Below are 21,944 nucleotides of genomic sequence, written 5' to 3'. Positions count from 1 at the left end.
GCTTGAAATAGATGCGGATAAAAACACGTAACCAATTTCTCTCTCTCTCTCTCTCTCTCTCTCTCTCTCTCTCTCTCTCTGCGCGTGTGTACATGGCAAGAATACGTTTAACCGTCCAAGTAATCCAACTACTTCTTGGTCAAATTGGAGGTGAATGACTTAACCCCGTTAAACTTAACAGGTAGGGATGACGGCAAGTTGCCAAACCCAATCTGAGGTTTGCTACTACTGCCGAACCCGAATCGCAAGCAGATGGGCTTCTTTTTGCCTAGACTGTATCGACAGGTATCGGTTTGGTTTTTCCCAACCCTGGTGGCTGAGGAAGGCCACAAGCGGCGCACGACAGGCATGACAGTTGCAAGTGAGAGGGTGTGACTTAAGTTGGGAACTTTTGTGTTGCTTGAAATAGATGGAGATCCAAATATAAAACCAATTTCTCTCTCTCCAATAAATTCGGAAATTCAAGTTATCCAACCATTTCTTGTTGGTCAAAGTAGAGGTGAATGACTCAGTACCCCAGAAATGGGTTGCCCCACTTTAACTGGCGTGATCTTGCTCTCAACAGTGGAAACAAGCTGCAGAACTACAGAATTCTTTCGTCCACAAACGGCACACACGGAAATGGTGTCACCAAACTACCCATTGTCAATCATTAAAAGCCAGATCTGACCTGCCGATCTTTACTTCTCGAACTACTCCATGACCCGGACCACCGCGTGGTATTTTACCTTATTAAGACGGATATAAAAGAACCCATGAAGGGTTTTTACTTGCGTTGCGCTAGGAGGTGGGTCTCGAGAAAGTAAAACTTTAGGTCTCACTCTAATCCAATATGACTGATTATAAGCTGCTGAAACCAAACATAACACTGAATGATCTACCCAACGTTAAGAGGTACTGAGAGACAAACCCAGGAGACATGTTGTCCGGGAGGCAGAACAAACTCTAGGGGGAGGAGGGTCCCATCCCGTACGTCTGATTTTATCGAAGTCGTTCATTATTCTGTTGGATTCCGCAAGTTGATCGTCCTTGACAAAGATCAAATCAATCGAACACCAATCATTGCATTAACGTAGACGAATCATGTCTCGAAAGTTTGAACGACTAATAAAATTCTGAAAATAAATACCAAAACAAACTCGCTCAAATTATATGACTCCCTGCTCATGAAGTAGCCCCACAAGGAGGGCACGCCCACAGGGGCACAGAAAGCCACCCTGTTGCTGAGGGAAGATGGCCGGTCCCCACTCATAAACTGTTAGGGCACAAACCCTAGCACAGATACAGCAGTTATACGGATGTTCCCTCGTTTCAGACAATTGCTAAACACTAGTATTAACTAACCCTTTTCCACTGTATAAACAGTTGTACATTTCCTGGCAACGGTCACCACCGCCGGTAGATTTAAGTTCATTCTTGCTAATCTACAACCTAGGATTGGATAGAAATTCATGAAGAATATACACACAGTTACCGTCATTCCTGCCAGCGTCAAGTGGAATCAAATAACAGTCAGTATGGGTAAACTTGGTCATTCCAAAGCGAGACTCAGTTCATCTATAGCCCTGCGTATTTCCGGTTCCATCGCTTCACCTGTTTTCTTTTCATCAACACCATCCAAAATGACCTCATTCACTTCCTTTCCCTCTGCTGCCATTACGCATTCGTGGAATCTGAAGCAGCTAATTAGGTGATCGTTTGTTATACCTGCTACTTGCATGAATGAGTACACTACGGTGGGTCCCACGCTCCGGAAACCCCTCCTCACTAAGTCTTTGCTAATTGCGTCTGCTTTTGGGGTCTTTACAGGGACTTGGCGAGGGTAACGGAATCTGCTAATTATAGGCTTGTAATTCACAAAGCTCCAGATGTATTTGTCGAATGACCCAAATTCGTCTATGACCTGGAATCAGTAAAACCTGCAAAAAGTTAGTTCCAGCATAATCATAGTAAGAATATCAAGCGTTACCTTACGGTATTTGTTTAACATTAGCAACAATGTTTAGTGATAAGTGGGAAAAAAATAAATGCAAGCTGGCATTTTCAATAAGAGCAATAATTAGGTTGGAGAAACTATTTATGGAATAATAGGTGACATAGAGCTTCACTAACCCATTATTATTATGTAATCATACCACTTGAATAATGGTCAGGACCACAATCATTGAGGACCACAATTCCACAACCTCCAACCTAATTTTACCTGATGAGATGATCATTGAATGCAATTTTGTTCACCCTCCTTAAAAAGAGGATAAACATTATCCTCCCTCTTATTGGTTGAAATGGTGTAGGTCCCACCCCTGCAATACATTTTTTGGTAAGCATGACATCACTTTGTGGTGGGATCCACGCCATTTCAACCAATAAGAAGGAGGGTAATGTTCACCCTCTTAAGTAGAACTCAACTCCCATTCAACATTCAAATGAAGTAACCAGAAGATACTGAAAAGGACATCTTGGCCAACTATGATACTCAAGGGAAATTCAATTTTACACTCCAATTGCGGATGAAGCTGCGCAACTGAGTTGGAATATGGGGTGTAGACATGGATTATAGTCTGTTGCAATGATTCTGAAACAAATAAATCAAATTTCATAAAGCCATAATCCAATACTTTGGATCAGCCAACGCCAACGGGAAACGTTCCATTGTGAACTACTACAAAATAAGTATAAGAAAACAGATGCAATCCAATTGCAAATAGAACTTAGAAATCTAGGGAGAATGAAAGAACTGTACCCTAGGTCATAGAAAGAACCAGAGCCCAAAGGTCTAAGTCGATTCTTTATTTTTCCGACAAAAATTGACGTAGACATTAATAGAAGACTGCTTATTAGAGAGTAAATAAAGGACAGTTGACCCTTCGTAATGTCAAATCTATTGCATACAGAAACAATCAAGGCCAAGATATGTATCTTGCCGTTAAACGGTTTAGGGGGAGGGAGAACTGGGGATCTACCTTCGACATTTGGCGTGCATTCTCAATAATGGCACGCAATTTGAGCTCTGAAACTAATGAGCTTGCAGTGCTTCCAGGTGCTGTTATCTTCTTCTCATCGAATTTTGCCACCATAATAGGATCAAAATCTGCAAAGACTTCTCTGCATAAAGGAACTTCTCATATGAGGAGATGAAGCAGAGACACCACACTGAAGAAATAATCCATCGAGTACATAAAGGCAAGATTAAGCTTTTCACTGGAATACCTGAATACGTGCCTTTTGCTAAGAATGGCAGGCCATGTAAGTTCAGCCAAAGCCCCTGAAAAGACAAGAAGCTCAAACAATTTCCTGCAGGTATTCAAGAGCATAAATTATAGATTTATTTTAGGGAGTTAGACATTCGTAGTGGATGAGGTAAACGTAAACAATGTTTAGTTCACGTACTTGTCGTCATGCACAGGGAGTCCCCATTCCTCGTCGTGGAAAGTGGCATAATGAGGGTCTGGTTGAAAATATGGAAATTAGGATGTACTAATACAATGTGATTAGGATGTAGCATTGGATTAAAAAACTGGTTAACATCATATTGTTCCACACCCCGGATGAATGTGAATGAAACTAGAGACCCTGCATCATACGCACCACTAGCAACATTACCTTTAGTTCCAGTAATAATAAATCAAAACTTGGTTCACTCAATTGGTCATGTTTCAAAAACACGTATTATAAGTAAAAGATAGAAGAAAATTTGCTTGTAGGTAAAAAAAAGAGAGTAGGTAAAAAAAAGAGAGTCAACCTTCATCACTGCAAGGGCAACCATGTCTTCCGGCCAATGATGAACCTCATTAAAGCTTATAGGTGCACTTTAATGAGTGGCATAAAGATAAAGAAAAACTTATGTGCAACTACTGCAATAAATAAAGAAACCGCTGTCGATCAAATTGACAACCAAGAAGGGCACTTTAATTCGGTTGTGTATGTTATACTACGTATTAGGAAGGTATCGTTAATCTTATGCTACTAATACTATGAAGACGATCAAATAATTCGAAACATTGAATAAACTTTGAAGACGGATACAGGAAAAAACACAGGTTTAAGAACCAAATGCATTTAAAGCCTCGAGGTGGAATACATTAAAAAGATGTCGATGGTGGTTGTCTGCAAAGGGTAAACAACACAAGCGAGATAAATTTTTAAGAACTAATAAAATATAATCAATACCAACAGAAACAAGCTGGTTTCCTCAATTTCTATAAAACAGAAAGTTCCAAGGGATATTGGACAACCACCGTCCATTACAAGTTCATAACCGACCCACAAGTTAAAGGCTGGAATACCATAACTTACCTTCAGAACATGGCTAGGGAAAACAAAAAAATTGGATTTTTTTTTTTCCAAATTTCTTAATCAAGACGTCCAAAATTATCGCTTCCAATATGCGATAGACAAATAAGAAGTTACCATGAATTCGTTTGCAACTATCCCACATATCCCCCTAACAGAGCACATGCATTGACCAGAGGATACTAGAAAAAGGATATACTAGCTACTACACTTTCCCCAAGGAGATTTCTCTACCATTAAAGGGCAAAAGCTGCTTTTTTCCAGGAGTGTAGAAAAGGAAACTATGAAATCAAGTTAATCAACCAAGGCACAAATTTTGAAGTCTACTTTCCATAAACAACAAAGATTCTGAGCGCACATTGACACAAAGTATCCATCAAGATAATAACTATTGACTATTGCTAGTAGAATTAAGAGAAAACAAGCACAACAATCATATTCAGTATGCATAACTAAAGGGAATCAAACCAAAAACAACTTACCAGTATGGGGTGTCACCCAGGCACACCTTTTCTTTAGTTGTAAGCTATCTGCTAGAGGCTCTGAAATACCATCAAGAACACTAGTTTTCGACTTCAAAGCCAATTGCCTCCTCTGGACTGCTATACCGTTCGACCTATACATACGACCAGTTGATGCACGGCTATGAACCGAATCCGAAGACGCATCAGACGAACATGAAGCACTGCGTGATAAACTAGCATGAAGTAACTGCTCTTGCCTACTAACTGAACGCAAAGGAGGCGTTAACGGCGCAACAACAGTAGCTGATGATGTTAAGCCATTCTTCTCTTCAGCAAATACCATAACCCCCTCCTCCTGCTCCATCGATTTCTCCATCTTTCTCAGAGGCTTGGTTAAGGGTTTCCGCGAACTCACTGACCTCTGTGCCTTGTTTCCTTTGGGTCCAAGAACAGGCCTGAACTCCGAATCAACCCCATTCGTCGACCTAACTCTCGGAGTTCCTGACATCTAAGAAACACCCAAAATCTTTCCCTTCTTCCACCAGACTTCAGGGTTATTCCATTCAGATGCTCAACTTTCCTAACTAAACCCTTTATACCCTAATATCATTCAAAAAAAAACCCTCCTAGAGCTTTTCAATGTAGACATGTTTGAACTTGTTGACCCCTAAATTACCAGAATTAACTACTACCTCCCCAGAGCCCCACACAAATCCTAAGGTAAGCCCTAAAAACCACCCAAACTCACCACTATTCCTCAACCTCAGAGATCTCCAAAAAAGAATTCAGCTTTTTCCCATCAAAAAATTCCCAAAAAATTACACCTTCCGCATTCCTCAGGGACTCAATGAGACCCTCAAAATGACTTCCATTTCCAGATAATTTCTACTTCTTAAACCTCTCAGAACCCCAGTCTTTCTTGCAAATGCTTGAATCATCCAAATGTAAACCCACCTTCTTCTTTTTTTACCAAAGCTAGGGCTTATAACACATACGTACACACTTTATATGTGGAGGACGATTGTAATGGGGATTTTTTTCAAGGGAATTTAGAGCAAATTCATTTGAATAATAATGGGGTGGGTGAGAGCCTCGAGAGGTAGAGATTCGGCCGTGCAATGTATGAAGGAATTGTATACATGTGAGTGAGTGTAATTCGAACAGGGGACTTTTGACTTATGCCTTTTCAGTGCTTTGTTTGCTTTACAATGGGAAAAAAAAGCCGAGACTAGTGACTACTCCTATAATGGAATTCTGTTTGATACAGTATTTTCCGAGGAAGTGGAGAGAGAGAGAGAGAGAGAGATACAGTAGTATTTTCCGAGGAAGTGGAGAGAGAGAGAGAGAGAGAGAGAGAGAGAGAGTGGGTCAGGTTTACAGGGCACGTACCCGAAAGAGGAGAGAGAATTGATCGTTCATGGAAGAGGCAGAGAGCGAGGGAGGTTTCAAAGAAGTTGTAGAAGGGGCTTTTTTGGCTTTCTATGTTTGGTCCTTATTTACAAAAGTATATATATTTTTAGTTTTGTGCCAAAATTTTGTGAATTATTGATTCGTTTCGACAGAATCGAAAAAAGTGAAAAAAATTACTTTGGCCCAAATATTTTAGGAAAATGATTTTGGAACTCCACTTTTTTATTATGGCACTCCAAAGTTTGTTTTTTGTGCGTCTTACTCTGTATAATTTTTACATTAACAGACAAATTTTGGAATGTTATCATAAACAAATGGAGTGCCAAAATTATTTTTCATATTTTTAATATCCAAGATTATTTCTTTGGGCTTTATCTTTGATATTTCAAAAAATATTCGGTTAAAAGGTCACAATTTTTTTACCTTTCTGATTTGTCTCGACAAGACGAAACAATAATTCACAAAAAATGTGACGCAAAACTAATAAAAGAAAAAAAAAATACAGACAAAACTCAAAATGACCAAAAAAAACCATAATAGTGATGTTAGTGACCCGGAGTATCATATGAACTTGCAACGAGTGTATTTGGTAAACAAATTATTGTGATAAATATATTGCAGGTTTTTCGCTATCGCTCGTCTAACAAAAGCGTGTCGTCATGTTTCGATCTATTAAATTTGTCGCAACGTGATTTAGTGAGAGAATCATATGACTAAAACGCCACTTATTCCAAGAATATTGGATAATTATCTGTCTTACATTAATTTTGGTGATTTGAGTCGTTGATTTATCATGTATCAATGGTGTAAATTATTTATGTAAAAAATCAGAGACAAATTGAAGCTTGATAGGCGCTTGGTCAAATCATATTTTTCTCAAGAAAATAGAGGATTAAAAGCAAAATGAATCTGTAAAATCTTACTAGTAACTGTTAATTTTTTTTCAGGATAAGTAATAAATATGGGTTGAGGTGACTACTACTACGCGATTGACGTAATCTCTGCAATAACAATTTATATATCAAAAACTAAAACTAAACAAATCGGACTAGCAAAATACAACCGTAACCGATCTCATTTTTGGCTGGAGAGGATACATTCTCGTTGAATGTTTTTATGGGTTTTGTCGTTATGGTTTGAATTGCTATATATTCTCTCCTTTTTTCTTTTTCTTTTTCTTTTTTTGAGGAATGCGAGGTACAAAAAAAACTTACCCCGAACGTACTTCGGAATAAGCAATTAGTGGTTGAGAATCACTTTGATGATTGGGTCACACACGTCAAAATGAATCTCAACCACTAATTGCTCTTTTAGGGGTTCTTTCGGAGTAAGTTTTCTTTGTCCCTAGCATTTTCCTTTTATTTTTTTTCAAGGAGTAGGAAAGCTATTCTTTTTGCTCTCTTTTAGAAACATATTTTTAGTAGAATTTTTTTACACAATATCAACAACTCCGTTGTTTCCCTTTAAAGAAACTATTTCAATATTTGTTTTCTTATTGTATGTATCATGTTGCTAATAATAAGGATCTTTTTGAATTGTGATAAATCTATTTTAATCAAATGCCAATTAATACTATTAAGAATTTAGTAATTTGTAGCCATGCATGCATATTACTTGTGCAATGTTCAAGAGTTGCAGTGAAAATCATGTGTATATTTGAAAATCAATTTAGAACTTCTTCTTTTTTTCACGTCTCTTTTCAATGAAAAATGACTTAACTATTTTTTAAATCAGAAAATGACTTTTAACTAATCATTTAGGTTTTTCCATCAATGTCACTACTAACTCAACTTTGAAAATGCATGATTAACATTACTTTCTTCATTAAGGTTCCTTGTTGAATTTGAATACCTTAATTAACATTGCATTTTCAACCACTCTATGCCTCTAACCTACATACTACATAGTTTACAAACTTCATAGATTTGCCCCACTTTGGGTTTGTAGACTTTCAAGTAGTACTATATAGGTTCTTCCCTCTTTATTTATTTATTTATAACACCGCGTAATAAAACGTATTGATTGCATAAGGCTATTTTTTTCAAACAGATCATGGATAAGTTGTGAGAACAAATTTTCTTCTGCTTTAGTACCGCACGCCATCGATCGAACCATGTGAGTTAACACTTTACATCGCTCAAAAAAGAAACGAAAGACTAAGAGATCGGTCTGAGGCACTTGTTACCAAGTGTTTAGGTTCGATTTTGAAGGGTACGGGTTCTTTCGAAAAATTCCAAAAATCCCAGGTTATGACTCCTCTCTAAAAGAACTTAGAAAGAACATCTAAAGAAAGCATAGCAGTGTGTTTTTAAAAGCCTATGTTTCTTCTAGCTAGGGGTAGCATATCAATATTGAAAATACTCCTACCTAACCATTCCCACTTGGTTCTTGTTCATGAATGCGATCGATGAGCACAACCCTAGGTTATTTCCAAGGACACTCCTTTAACTATCACGTTTTGTCAACATGATCTCCTCATGTTTAAAACTCATCAATCTTATCCCCTCATCTATCAAAACTCATTAACTACACCCCCTCCCCTTATTTCCGTTAAAAATTTGGACGGAAACACACGAAAAGACTAAGTTACCATTTTCTTTGGTCTGTGAAAAAATTAGGGTTTGGGACTTCAAAAAAAACACACGCCTCCCTCTCCTCTCCTCTTCCCCCCTCTCTCCTCTGTTTGTCTCTTCACCCGACATGGATGAAACCCTAGAACCCAACTGAGGACGTCAAACTCATCACATTCAAAACCCTAAATGAATCGCTCCAAACCATATAACTTGAACTCGTTTGAAACCCTAAATCTCTTCATTCCATCACGTTTGAAACCCTAATTACCTCTAGCGACAGAGAAGATGGCAGTAGAGATGAGAGAGCAGTACAGATTTTTTCAATTTTAGATTTTTTTTTCACAATCTGGGTTTTTGAAATTCAAATTCAGGTTTGGGTAGGGTTGGAAAGAAGAATAAGATGGGGTTGAAAGAGAGAACTAAGGGTAGTTGGTTTGGATGGATTTGGTGGGTTTTCATTTTTCTAGGAGGGAAAATGGGGAGATGGATGGATTTGGGAGATGCAGTAGAGAGAAGGAGAGGGCAGTAGAGATGGATGAGAGAAAAAGAGCAATATACGTTTGAGTGAGTATAAATAGCCCAAGGATATATTTCCCGCCCAAGGCAAGGGCACTTTAGGTTCAAAATTTGTTTTTCCATCCAACTTAGGCTAAAAAGTTAACATTTCGTAACAAAATTGAACCGAAGGGGTGTAGTTGATGAGTTTTGATAGATGAGGGGGTGATGTTGATGAGTTTTAAACATGAGAGGGTCATGTTGACAAAACGTGATAGTTGAAGAAATGTCTGCTTGACAATTTCATGGTCCTAAATTAATGGGTTGCCCCAAGCATAGGGGCAGAGACCGACATAGCACAATATGCGGTAAGACCGGAGTCGAATCCACAAAAATGGTGATGTGTGCTGACTTAAATACTCGAGTTGTTAAAATTTAAATGGACTCTTAGGTAGCCACCCCTTGTAGTTTGATACTACGATTAACTAAAACTAGAAATTGTTTGGTTTTTCAAATAATTAAAATGAGGTATGGTCGTAGGTTTCATAGCACTCGCAACCAGTCCGGACTTGTCAGCTTCATTCGTTGTTCTTGAAAACCTTCGACTTTAGAGAGAAGAAGATGCCCCGAAAGATGCGAACCGTTGTGGTCGCCGTTTACCCATGCACAGTAGGGAATAAGTTTTGGACCCCCATTCCCCCGTTCACATGGGCTCCAACGATGCCCAAGTTCGTCCAACAGATGTTCTTCAGTAACTTAAAATTGCCTTTTTCTTTATTGTTTGAAAACAAGAGCAGTACACGTTCGATCTGGCCACAGAGTGCTAATCACCCCACGACCCTACCTATACGACTACTCATTCATCATCAAACTAGAAACGCGAGAAACCCTAATTTGAAACATACTTCTAAATACGAAATAAACAAAATATACGAATTAAACAAGTACCAAAGAACAACTTTATTAAGGAATGAAATTTAAAACTAGTTATCGGAGTGCGAGTAATTGAACAAAGTATCAAAACGTGAAGGAAAAAGAGAAAAGAAAAGTCTAAGAAGTGATCGGCTGTTGAAAAGTCTCCCCTTCGTGCGCAGCCCTCTCTTCTTTGTTCTGTTGTAATGTGTCTGTGGTAATTCCCCAAGAGTGCCCTATGTTTTATTTTTCCTTTGTAAAAACCCTCCTTTTCAAAAGCTGCCGCAGTCAATAGGGTATAAGGTTGGTTTTGCAGGGATCGAAGGTATTAATCACATGGTGGTTCTTTAGGCTTCGTTCCGAAAATTTTCTTAAAAAATAAGTACTTATTTTGCCACTTCTTATTTAAAAATAAGAAGGGTCATTACAAAAAATTCAAATAAAAAGTTCATTTCACATTTTCAAACTCAAAAATAATGCAAATGAAAAAAAAAAGTTCAATTTTTTTTGCACCGTATTAAAGATCTCAATGAGATCTATCAAATAAGATCCACAGTGGTAGGAAAATTATTTGCATAAACACATAATTTTTGAGTTTGAAATTGCCTTATACAAAAAATAAGACTGTTGCTATGATAATGGGTGCCGGTGGAGGGAAATCATACCGGCGGCCAGGCCGGGCCGTATCCAGCCATCGGACGGCCGATTCGAGCCGTCCAAAAATTCTAAAAAAAATAACGAGGGGGCCATTGTGGGAATCAACGGCATCCGAGGTGTGTAAGGTGCTTGATCCGAGCACCCCTTTTCCTTGTATATATGATCAAGCACCCTACACGGAAAAGGGGTGCTCGGATCAAGCACTCTACACATCTCGGATACCGTTGATTCCCGCGCAAGCCCCCCTTATTTTTTTTTTTATAGAATTTTTGGACGGCTCGGATCGGCCATCCGGTGGCCGGAGACGGCCTGACGCGGCTGCCGGTACGATTTCCCTCCCCGGCTGGTCGGTACCTATATAAATTCTTCCAAAATAAGTAGCAGCCTTCTTATTTTCAAGAACAAGCCTTCTTATTACAGAAAAAATAAGTTCTTATTTCGTTTCTGGAACGGGCTTTTAGGCTTTGTCTAATATTGAATTAACCATCCAAAATTTCAAAGCATTCTGCACTTCGACCCAAAACTTTTGCTAACTTCTGTCTTTACCGAAAATCTTGAAAACCGAGCTTGAGTAACCTGTAAATGTAAAAACACATAATGAATACCAATTAACAAATATAAAAGACTAGTAAATATAGATTGGATGGCCAAAAATATGTATAGCTTTTCACTTATCACACCCCCCAATTTATACTTTGCTAGTTCTCGAGCAAAGAAAAAAATAATTAATTAAATTCTAACCACTCCATTTTCGTAGGACTCACGATTGCACCTAGCCCGTGCAACAAGCCTTTTAAACCCCTAGGCGATCACCAGAGGACGAGTGTAGTCTCGTGAAGGTTTTCAGCAGTGATCACTTAAACACCAAGAATCCTTTTACATAAAATCTGAAAAATCGTAAGACAGCTCAATGATATCTCAAACAAAGAATATGAAGCTATCGTAAAGAGATAACGGGTATAAGCGGTTCTAGATATTATCGAGTCAGAAAAATGAGTCATGGCATCTAAATTTAGCGTATGTGAATAAGGGCTTCGGTCACAAGTGAAAAATAACTAAAGGTTCTCTCCGGACCGAGTCTCGACTTCAAATCTCACCGTGTCATGCACTCAACAAATGAAATCACCCCAAACAATGTGCATATTACTCTCAATATGTGTGAGCAAAAATTATGTAAATAAAAGCAAAGTATCCTGCCCAAGTTGACACGAAAAGAAAGTTTTATATCGTGAACACATGATCTTATGAACAGAATGCCAAGTATTGAAAACTCTCTCTATCCACCAATTCACAGTCCATTGCTCCTAGGATCAAATAGGATAATTCCAGTTATAACGTCAGGAAAAGGAAAATATTTCAAGGCTAGGTAAAAATTCAAGTGTCCGAGAATGGCTTACAACAATTCACATAGGGCAAATATAATAATGTATGTCCTCTTTATTTCTTTTTCTTTTTTCAACTTCGCCACATCTCTCTTTCCTACCATTCTTTTCCACATTTAGAATAGTATTTCTCCTTTTCACAATAATTTGGTGTCTTCCTTTTTACATTTTTTTCTCTTCTCTTCTTTTTTTTTCATTTTTTTATGGGGAATATCACCAACCAATAAAACTCAATTCTCACCACATTTACTCTCTCTTCTGAATAATTTACCTTCACACAATTATTTAAGCATTCTCAAGACATAATATAGATGGATGAGCTTAACAAGAAAAGAGTATTATGCGAGAAGCTCAAATGGGCTCACAAGAGATAAATATAAGAAAGAAAGAAGCAAACCGACTCAAAATAGCAAAGATAGCCAATAATCATCTCCAATGGGCAACACAACCATGCAACTTTCCAAACCCAAGAGATAAGTAGGAAATTTGAAACATTCCCAACACTTGACAACAAAAGTAATAAGACTCACAATGAATTTGCTCTTTTGTGACAAATAAGAGTTTATGTGACACCACTCCAAGAAAAAGTAAGGCTCTAAACTCATATAGGCATAAGTCTCCACTAAACTAGCCATCGAGAATAATTAAGTCACAACTCACAAGCAACCAAAACCCAAATAGACTTGAAGTGCCAATGTGGTAAAAATAAATGTCATGGCAAATTCTTCTCGACAAGTTAGCAAAAAAAACTACAATGCCACCACAATATTAAAATAATGACTATCACATCTCGAACTTAATCAATCAAGAGTCAATCTTAACAGCCTTCAAGTCTCATGCAAAAAGTATTCCACCATTCTTTATTTTCAAAAAAAAATTCTTTTATTTTTATTTTTTTTATCTAAAAAAATAAAGAACAAAGTGATCCTTCCCCCTAACTTGAACTATTTAATGTCCGCATTGAAAGTATGAAAAATAAAGATAAGACAGAAACGTAAAAGGGATGGGAGATATCACCTCGAAAATGAGGGGCTAAGCAGAGTAAACTATAGAAAGAGGGAGACCCCCTAACTTGGATTGAACAACCTGCAAAATGTAAACCTTCAAGACAGCAAAAAAAATAGTAACTAAAAAAATAAACAAGGTAAGAAATAAACTGAAAGACAAAAAACCATCCACTTTCTTCACGCGAAAGATACGGGTACTACTTTTCTCCCCATTTCTCAAACAAGAAATGGGTGGCTATAACAGACCCAAAAAAAAAAAAATGTACGAGCAACCAAACACGAGTACCGAATATTTATTATGCCAACGAGAGCTAAGACAATGAACATAGTACTCCATTCTATACCTTTTATCAAGAATTGAACTCGGTCATGCTACAAGATAAGATATTTCGAGTAGCGCATTTGCCGAATTCATTTTAGACATTTAAGTACCACCAAGTGTACAGCCCAAACTAGATCAATTTTTAAATTGTTGACAAAATCTACAAGATAGAGATGATAAACTAAATTAAATTCATCAATACCAAAAAAATCAATCAGTTTCACATTTAAAAACTCTAGAGCCAAGAGTATTTGATTATTCAGTACAATTATTGGCAATGACTTTCAAAAGGCATATGCCTTCACTAATGACAAATGGCTCTATTTTCTTTTTTTCCCTCGCATCAGAATTGGTATCCTCAAAACTATCAGTCAACTCACAAAATTGGAACTTTTGGGCTAATTCATCTAGGTAATCCCAAGCCTCTTCAGCAGTTTTATACAGGAATTCATCAATGGACCTAAAATCAACTTGTCATGTTTTAGAATTTAAACCATGGCAAAAGATAGCCAGAAGATTGCCAAGCTCACAATTAAAACTTGACTAAGAGAATACGAAAAATTTAAATCGCTCCCAACACTGCGAAAAAGACTCATCATCTTGTTGATAGAAATGTGATAGTGCTTGTAAAAACATATGAATCTCATATGAGGGAGTGAAGGTTTTGAAAAATTGTATTACAATCTCACTCCATGTTGATCTTGGACTCAAAAAATTAAACCAATCTTGATCACTACCACACAAAGATGCTGGGAATACATGTAAAAGACCCACTTCATCGCTAGCAAAACTTTCTCAATGTTATCAACATGCGAAAAATGATTTTCTGAGGCCAAACCATAAAATATAGGAAGTGACACTGAATAATCAAATTGTCTTGCATAATCTCCATACCACCTTGCAAAATGGACCATTTTTTTTTCTTTTCAACAATAAAAAAATAGGCTAGAGGTGATTGCTTTCCTACGATGGAGGATTACCTACCTCTATCTATTATGAACTCAAAACAAAGAACTAAAAGGAAAATAAATAAAAAATAATTACCCGAATTCTTAACACACTTTACCATCCCGGGCAACGGCGCAAAAAATGTTTGACGATTTTCTAGTCCTAAATTAATGGGTTGCCCCAAGCGTAGGGCAGAGACCAACTTAGCACGATATCTGCTAAGACCGGAGTTGAATCTATAAAGACGGTGATGTGTGCTGACTTAAATACTCGGGTTGTTAAAATTTAAACGGGCTCTTAGGTAGCTATCCATTGTAGTTTGATGCTGCGATTAACTAAAACTAGAATTGTTTGGTTTTTCAAATAATTAAAAAGAAGGTATGGTTGTATGGTTCATATCACTAGCAACCAGTTCGAACTTGTCAGCTTCATTCGTTGTTCTGGAAAACGTTCGACTTTAGAGAGAAGAAGATGCTCCGAAAGATGCGAACCATTATGGTCGCCGTTTACCCATGCGACGCGAGAAATAAGTTTTGGACCCCCATTCACATGGCTCCAACAATGCCCGAGTTCGTCCAGCGGATGTTCTTCAGTAACCTAAAATTGCCTTTTTCTTTGTTATTTGAAAACAAGAGCAGTGCACGTCCGACCTGGCCACGGAGTGCTAATCATCTCGTGACCCTACCTATACAACTACTCACTCATTATCAAACTAGAAACGCGAGAAATCCTAATTTGAAACATGCTTCTAAATACGAAATAAACAAAAGATACGAATTAAACAAGTATCAAAGAACAACTTTATTAATTAACGAAATTTAAAACTAGTTACCGGAGTGCGAATAATTGAACAAAGCATCAAAACGTAAAAGAAAAAGAAAAAAGAAAAGTCGAAGAAGTGATCGGCTGTAGAAAAGTCTCCCCTATGTGCGCAGCCCTCTCTTCTTTGTTCTGTTGTAATGCGTCCGTGGTAATTCCCCAAGTTGTAATGCGTCCGTGGTAATTCCGCAAGAGCGCAGACCCTGTTTTCTTTTTCCTCCGTAAAAACCAGGGGCTGTAAATTGAAAGTACTTCAATATGTTAAGATTATCAAGAGATGCAGCAAAGTTGTCAACATCAATTAGTAATAGTAGGAAACAGCATGGTGTTTAAGAAAATGAGTGTCCGACTACGCAGACAGGCAAAGTGTGCACAGACAACTTCTGGAGCCTACTTTGAGATCCCACACAAATGATTCGGATTTTAAATTTTAAATGAAAAGTTCAAAGATTGAATCAAGAACTTACGGTCATCCTATTGAGCTGATTTTTTTGAAAGGCCACTCGAGAAATTAATTTAAATTCAATGTACAATACATCATTTGTTTGGAACCTCAAAGTGACCTATCAGATATATAATCCCACGAATTGTCGAATATACAGCAACATATAATGTACTAAAGCTTCAGTACATCTCCAACTTGGAAATCTCCACAAATTGTCCAAGCAATTCTTTTTCTTGCTAAAAACCAATGTGAGCATTATCATCTCCAACTTCCCTGCTAAATCTCAGTAAATGTCTCAAACCAACCAAACCCAGAAATGAGGAAACAAGGTAGATGATTATTCCAAGCTAGAGATATGACAGAAAACAGGAACATGAATAACACCAAAGAGATGTAAATGCAACTGTCTCAGAAAGTTGGATCAGTCAAACATAGGATGTGATGCGACATATCATTCAGACAAGGATATCTATGAAGAGGAATGGCTGATCTTGTGTTTTTACCTGACTACAGAAACAGAATATACGGTCAAAGTTTTGATGACTTAGTACAAGTACTAATGTCCCTACCGTCAGTGTACCATATCTACAGGAATTTCTAGTGGTGTACATAGTTCTAAAATTGTTAAACACCCGTGTCAAAAACTCGACACCCAAGTGAAGCGGCGGAATAGTATATCCAGCGTGCTTAGTTGCGAATGCGCAACTATGACTAAGCAATTGAACTTTACAATATAACAATGGATAACACTTACGGATGAAACACTCTAGTGTATCATGCACTATGCAGATACCATTCACACTTCAAATATAATTGAAGGTTTGAGAAAAACCAATTCTAGCCACGAGGATTAGATGAATGTGACACTTTACACAATCCGCCGCCAAGTCCATGTATTGCAATGCCTTCCTGACAGATAAGTTAATCATACACCGGATAACGGCTACGAACATCTGATCCTCCAATTGATCCCATCATAATGACAAAAGATTTTGCAATTGAAGCAAAGATATGGAACGAAAATGACTGGATACATCTTCCTTCTGACATCCACAAGCACACTAAAAAAAGGTTTGAGAAGATACAATAAGCTGGTGAAACAAAATGTTCACACAGATGATAGATACGATCAAAGTTTACAGAATTGTTATCCTTGAACTAATGGACAGGTGAAGAAAAGATGTAATAACCAAAACACATCTATTGCACGTTGTCTTCCAGCTGCCCTCGCTCAATTTCGTCCATATGTCGACATGATCGTGGCAATCATAGCATTCGGAAATGACATCTGCAAGTTAATGAAAATTGCCAGTTAGAAATAGGAATAGCGCATTCAAGGCCAATTAAAACCCCTTCCCCAGAACCCAAAAATATATTAAAAAGAGAGAGAGAAGCAAAAGATCAAGAGAACAAATAACACCTACTCCCGTCTTCTACCTCTAAATTATACTGACACCCCGTCCAAAAAGGATAGAAAAAGTCACGTTAATCAAGTAGCACGTTTGAGGAAACAAAAACCTAACTAAGAATCAGAAAATCGTTAAGAATATAGCAGCCAGAGTAATTCATTTTTCCGGAGCCAATCTTAATATTTTCTGTTGATTTCACTCATGGTAGTCTATTGGTAGATTTGAGTCACAAACGAGAGGGCGGGAGGTTAAAATCAAACATGAAAAAAAACAAGAAACGCCTGTTGCAACCGACCATTGATCCAGAAAGACAAGTGGGAGGCGACAAATCATTCCCTTGTCAGTTGTCACCTAACAAAAAGTTCCAGTCAATCAGGGCAAAAGCCACTGCAAAGTGGAGTGATGGTCCACACCAAAGTGCTCTCGAAAACATTCTAGAATCCATTGAAGTCCAATTCCTTCAGGTTTGTTCTAGCACATAATGAAATTTTGAAGACAACAATCACAAGAAGTACAAATCACTCCAGCTAGAACTGACATGCAAAAAGGTTCAGTCAATCATCTAAATCATAAAATGAGCATCGAGAAGAAGAACACCAAACATACCCCAGTAAGCCACGACCCTGCCATACTCTAGGTGTGACTGTCAGGTTGACAACTGCAGCTTGCCTCAAAACCACTACAGATACTCCACGGCCTTGATTTGACTGAGCTTCAGAAGCAAGCTTTGACAACAAATTATCACCAGATTCCACAATCCCAAATTTTACAATCTGGTCTCCAAGTTGTAAGCCATCTTCTGCTGCTGGAGAATCCTCAGCTATCTCATCAACTAAAGCAAATGGTATGCTGACAGTTGCATCAACATCCATGGCACTTATCGTGCTTCCAGAAAGAACATTGTGGTAGGACGCAGATGTACCAACATTGACAATAGATGAATCTAGACTATTTGACCCTTCAACATTACCTTGGAATATTTTAGGGAACAGACAGTTAGGTAGTTGCAAAACTCAGAAAGGAACTTAATCAGAGTAAAACAACAAACAGATGCATATCCACTAAGAAATATTTGTCCATCAAGTTATTTATTTCAAGGAAGAACCATCTGCCACTCATTAGAAGTGCAAGAAATCATCCAGAAACCTGTGCCACTTGTTGAATCACTCTCAATGGTGCGCTACATTTTTTCACAATCCAATATCATGTAAAGGTAAATGAATCACAAACACTGTCACAAGCAAGAGTTAGACATGATAACAATGGAGTGCAATCATCCAGAAACTTGTGCCACTTGTTGAATCACTCTCAATGGTGCGCTACTTTTTTTCACAATCCAATATCATGTAAAGGTAAATGAATCACAAACACTGTCACAAGCAAGAGTTAGACATGATAACAATGGAGTGCAAGTGGACTGAAGTAACTCCCTTAAGCAGTTGAAAGGGCAAAAAATGCTTCCTCAATTTGCAAAAGTGTGAATTTATAATCACATCTAGAGAGGAAAAGACAGAAAATATAAGCCCTTAATCTCGTGTAATATTTTCTGATGAAGAGAGAATATTTTAGATGAATAAGATGAGGGAACTGGTGACATAATTTTTCTTTGGCACGCGTATTTGACAGGAACATGGGCAGATTACTTAAAAAGTAGCAGTCAATGTTGATTGTTTCCACTGCAAGGTAATATTGGAAGTATAGCACCAGGAGATAATAACCTCACATAAATTGGCTATCTACAGCTCCATAGTGCAGAACAAAAACTTCATGCATGACTTACTAAAGTAAACATGAAATGCATCCAAAACTATAGAAAGTTATAGATTGAAAAGCAAATGTTGGTACTAAATCCCAGTAAATATTATCCGTAGTAACATCAGCATTCACAAAAAATCAAATAATTCAAGTTTGTCTTGTCAAATAGAAAACTATCAAAGTATCAATTAATTGGACTGCTTACTGGTTTGAGTCCCACTTGCACTTAGATGCTTAAAACAAGTTACTCATACATATTTTGTAGGACGGAATAATAAATGCTCAAACTCGCCAGGGAAAAAGAAGAAATATCTTTTGAAGCAAGAAAGATCCACAAGATAAGTCATTGCAGAAAACTTGGAATATTTCCCCCTTGCAAACAGAGAATATCAAATGGATCCCTTCTTCCTACCTGAATGTACAAGGGGCGAAGACTTAGAAGCCAGCCTTGTTGAATGCAGAAGTTGTATATGTTGATCTATTCTCTCAGTGATAACCTTATGATCACTCCTCAATTCTGCAACAGACAAGTGAAAAAATTAATGAAGCTAGTAAAATTATCAAGAGTGCTAAAGACTTTTACTAGTTACTGCCAAAGCAGTAGTTAACACTAGCACTCACCATGGAAATAATGACAGAGAAGGGTATTGAAAAGAAACTTGGCCATTATGCAATGCAATCAACGCATGCCCATCAACTTTTAACCACCAAACCAAATAGACTTCAAAAACAGGAAACCTTCCCAATAACATGAAATCCAGCAACCTTCGGAAATAAAAGTACAGCAAACAAGTATAAAAATCGGGAAAAAAGTCCCATAGCTTCCTATGGCAATGAACATTGCACTTAACTCTACAAGAATAACGCTCCCAAACAGATCTGCTGGTTTCCATTTATTCATTGACTAACATATTGCATACAATGACATTACGTTGAACCCTCTTTCCGTCAAATTAAAAATTCAGGTGATACATAAATAGAACTTGGATGCAATTCAAAATACAAGTCTACAACCCATGAACACCATCGAGATTTTTTATTTTTTTTTCCAGATACAGCTAGAGTACACATTACAATTGAACTTCACCAGGAATCTTAACACTCCTTGAACATGAAGTGTTAACACGAGGTTTACAATTCCAACTTTGAACAAATACCAAGAAGCCCTTTGAGGGCTGCATCCCAAATAAAGAGCACTACAAACCATAATATGATAACAGAGAGTGCAATAACGCACCAGCAAGACGGTGCCGGTCTGCTCGAACAACTGGAATGTCAATATCCGCCCTTGGAAACCCCTGTAGAAAACAAAATCTTCAACTTACTTCACCAACTGTAAGATGTAAGGCACACCCATTTGTTGGTTGCTAATCGAATAATACTTTTAAGTCATGTTGTGAGCCCGCTATTCCACTGCAATGGAGTTGAGGGGTTACATACCAATCCCTTGAAACAAGGGACGTAAAATAATCAGGAATGTGGTAATGTGGCATTGGTAAGAGCATCTCCAGCTACTTCTACTCAAGTCTCCATTCAAACTCCAAAAAAAAAAAAAAAAACTCCCTGCACCCCTTGACTCAAACCTGTATCTGAACGAGTTTTCTGAAACCAAGCGACTAAAATCTTTATGCAAATTTTACAGGCATTTGTGTCTATCAAATTTACATCAAATCAACTAACGGAACTTCTACTCTAACTTACGCTTAGGTGAGAGTTTGCCCTTTAAAATGTTTCATATCAATGAAGCTTCGAGTTTGAGTCGAAAGCTGGAGCTTGCCTAATCACCGCAGCATCAATCCAGTCATATCACTCATCCGTGTTACATATCCTATTATCCTCTCACTATTAATCCATCCAATCATCATTCCTCACTTTCCCTGAAATCCCCACCACCCAAACAGCTCAAATCCAAAACCCTTAAAAACACAATTACACACATAAGAACAATTGGAGAAGGGTGAAGAGAAGTCCTAGGAATCAAGTCCTGTGCCCCAAACTTGGAATATAGCGTCATATATTTTTTCCTCATAGTTGCAGCAGTGTGTTTGTGTTTTTCTCTGTTTTCCTGCCTAGATGTTGGTAAGTTCGCGTCTATGGTGTAAGGTGTGGTTTGGGAGGGTATGCCCTCCCTTGTGCTTGTCTGCTGTAGCCGGCTGCAGCCTTGTTTTGGTTGATGTTGAATAAAATTTAATTTACCCAAACAAAAACCGGGAAAAAAAAAATACTTGCACAAAGGTGCAAAGAAAAACAAAGGATTAGAGACAAACGAATGCTTGCCTCGGAATCGATGAGGTTGCCGGAGAGGCCGGGGCCGCCGGGCCGGCAGAGGCGGTCGATGATCACGTTCATCTCGGCCTCCAGGGCGGTCCGTTTGTCCATCAGAGACATGGTTTCCGCCTTCAAATTCGTCCCCACCATTCCTGCTTGTTCTAGGGTTTCGTTTAGACCACCACTGTTTTTTGTTCTAGAAATTTGAGAGAATCTCACAAACCCCAATTTGTCACTGGTAGTAGTAGTAGGACGACGGTACTTGGGGAAGAAGTCTAGTGTTAGGGTGAGAAAAAATCCGTCAAACCGTGAATGAGAAAAAAATCCATCAAACCGTGAATGAGAAAAAAATCCGTCAAATGGCAAATTCAGTCCAAATCAATCCAAACCGAAAGGTTTGATTTGGTTTTTAAGTGAATGAAAAAAAAATCCGTCGAACGACAAATTCAGTCCAAATCAATCCAAAGCGAAAGGATTGGTTTGGTTTTTAAGTAATGTGATTTAGTCATGGCTTGGAAAAATTAGAAATTGCGTTATATAATTTTATTTGTAGATTCACGTGTCCACGGTTATGGTTCGAAATCAATCCGAACCATAAAATATATATATATATATATATATAATTTAATGGCGGCTGATTATGTCACTTCTTTTTTTATTAATGTCATTCCTGCAAAAATACACTTGCAGGGAGTGACGTTAACAAAAAAGGGAGTCGCAAAATCATTTCCCAATTTTATTATGATTCACTAAATATATATGGGAGCCTTAGTCAACTACTTTCC

At 37.8% G+C, this 21,944-nt stretch overlaps 2 protein-coding genes across 3 annotated transcripts; both read right to left on the bottom strand.

The window, feature by feature from the left end:
- Positions 1–1,309: 1,309 nt before the first annotated feature.
- On the bottom strand, positions 1,310–6,183 carry LOC131303453 (uncharacterized). Of its 2 annotated transcripts, XM_058330329.1 has the most exons (5): positions 4,776–6,099; positions 3,391–3,448; positions 3,211–3,294; positions 2,964–3,105; positions 1,310–1,903 (listed from the first exon to the last, which is right to left on the bottom strand). In XM_058330329.1, exons 1-5 carry the CDS (start codon positions 5,263–5,265, stop codon positions 1,532–1,534), a joined length of 1,146 nt encoding a protein of 381 aa, XP_058186312.1. In that variant the 5' UTR covers positions 5,266–6,099; the 3' UTR covers positions 1,310–1,531. The 2 variants fall into 2 exon arrangements, with proteins under 2 accessions (XP_058186312.1, XP_058186320.1); XM_058330337.1 differs by lacking the exon at positions 3,391–3,448 and having other exon boundaries at positions 3,211–3,265; positions 4,776–6,183.
- A 10,556-nt stretch (positions 6,184–16,739) lies between these two features.
- On the bottom strand, positions 16,740–21,494 carry LOC131303446 (uncharacterized). The gene is made up of 5 exons (XM_058330319.1): positions 21,169–21,494; positions 20,129–20,189; positions 19,304–19,408; positions 17,743–18,106; positions 16,740–17,015 (listed from the first exon to the last, which is right to left on the bottom strand). Exons 1-5 carry the CDS (start codon positions 21,307–21,309, stop codon positions 16,994–16,996), a joined length of 693 nt encoding a protein of 230 aa, XP_058186302.1. The 5' UTR covers positions 21,310–21,494; the 3' UTR covers positions 16,740–16,993.
- Positions 21,495–21,944: the final 450 nt, after the last annotated feature.

Source organism: Rhododendron vialii, chromosome 1a (assembly GCF_030253575.1).
Source record: "Rhododendron vialii isolate Sample 1 chromosome 1a, ASM3025357v1".
Classification (NCBI taxonomy): Eukaryota; Viridiplantae; Streptophyta; class Magnoliopsida; order Ericales; family Ericaceae; genus Rhododendron; species Rhododendron vialii.
Note: the sequence above shows the minus strand (reverse complement) of the source record. Positions and strands in the feature narration are given on the sequence as shown.

Excerpts from the sequence above, each read along its gene's own strand:
- LOC131303453 (XM_058330329.1), bottom strand. The coding sequence starts at position 5,265 with ATGTCAGGAACTCCGAGAGTTAGGTCGACGAATGGGGTTGATTCGGAG. Across the intron at positions 3,449-4,775 it reads CTGGGTGACACCCCATACTG|ACCCTCATTATGCCACTTTC; the intron begins GTAAGTTGTTTT and ends ATTTTCAACCAG. Across the intron at positions 3,106-3,210 it reads AGCAAAAGGCACGTATTCAG|AGAAGTCTTTGCAGATTTTG; the intron begins GTATTCCAGTGA and ends TCCTTTATGCAG.
- LOC131303446 (XM_058330319.1), bottom strand. The coding sequence starts at position 21,309 with ATGGTGGGGACGAATTTGAAGGCGGAAACCATGTCTCTGATGGACAAA. Across the intron at positions 18,107-19,303 it reads TTCGCCCCTTGTACATTCAG|GTAATGTTGAAGGGTCAAAT; the intron begins GTAGGAAGAAGG and ends AAATATTCCAAG. Across the intron at positions 17,016-17,742 it reads CAGGGTCGTGGCTTACTGGG|ATGTCATTTCCGAATGCTAT; the intron begins GTATGTTTGGTG and ends ATTAACTTGCAG.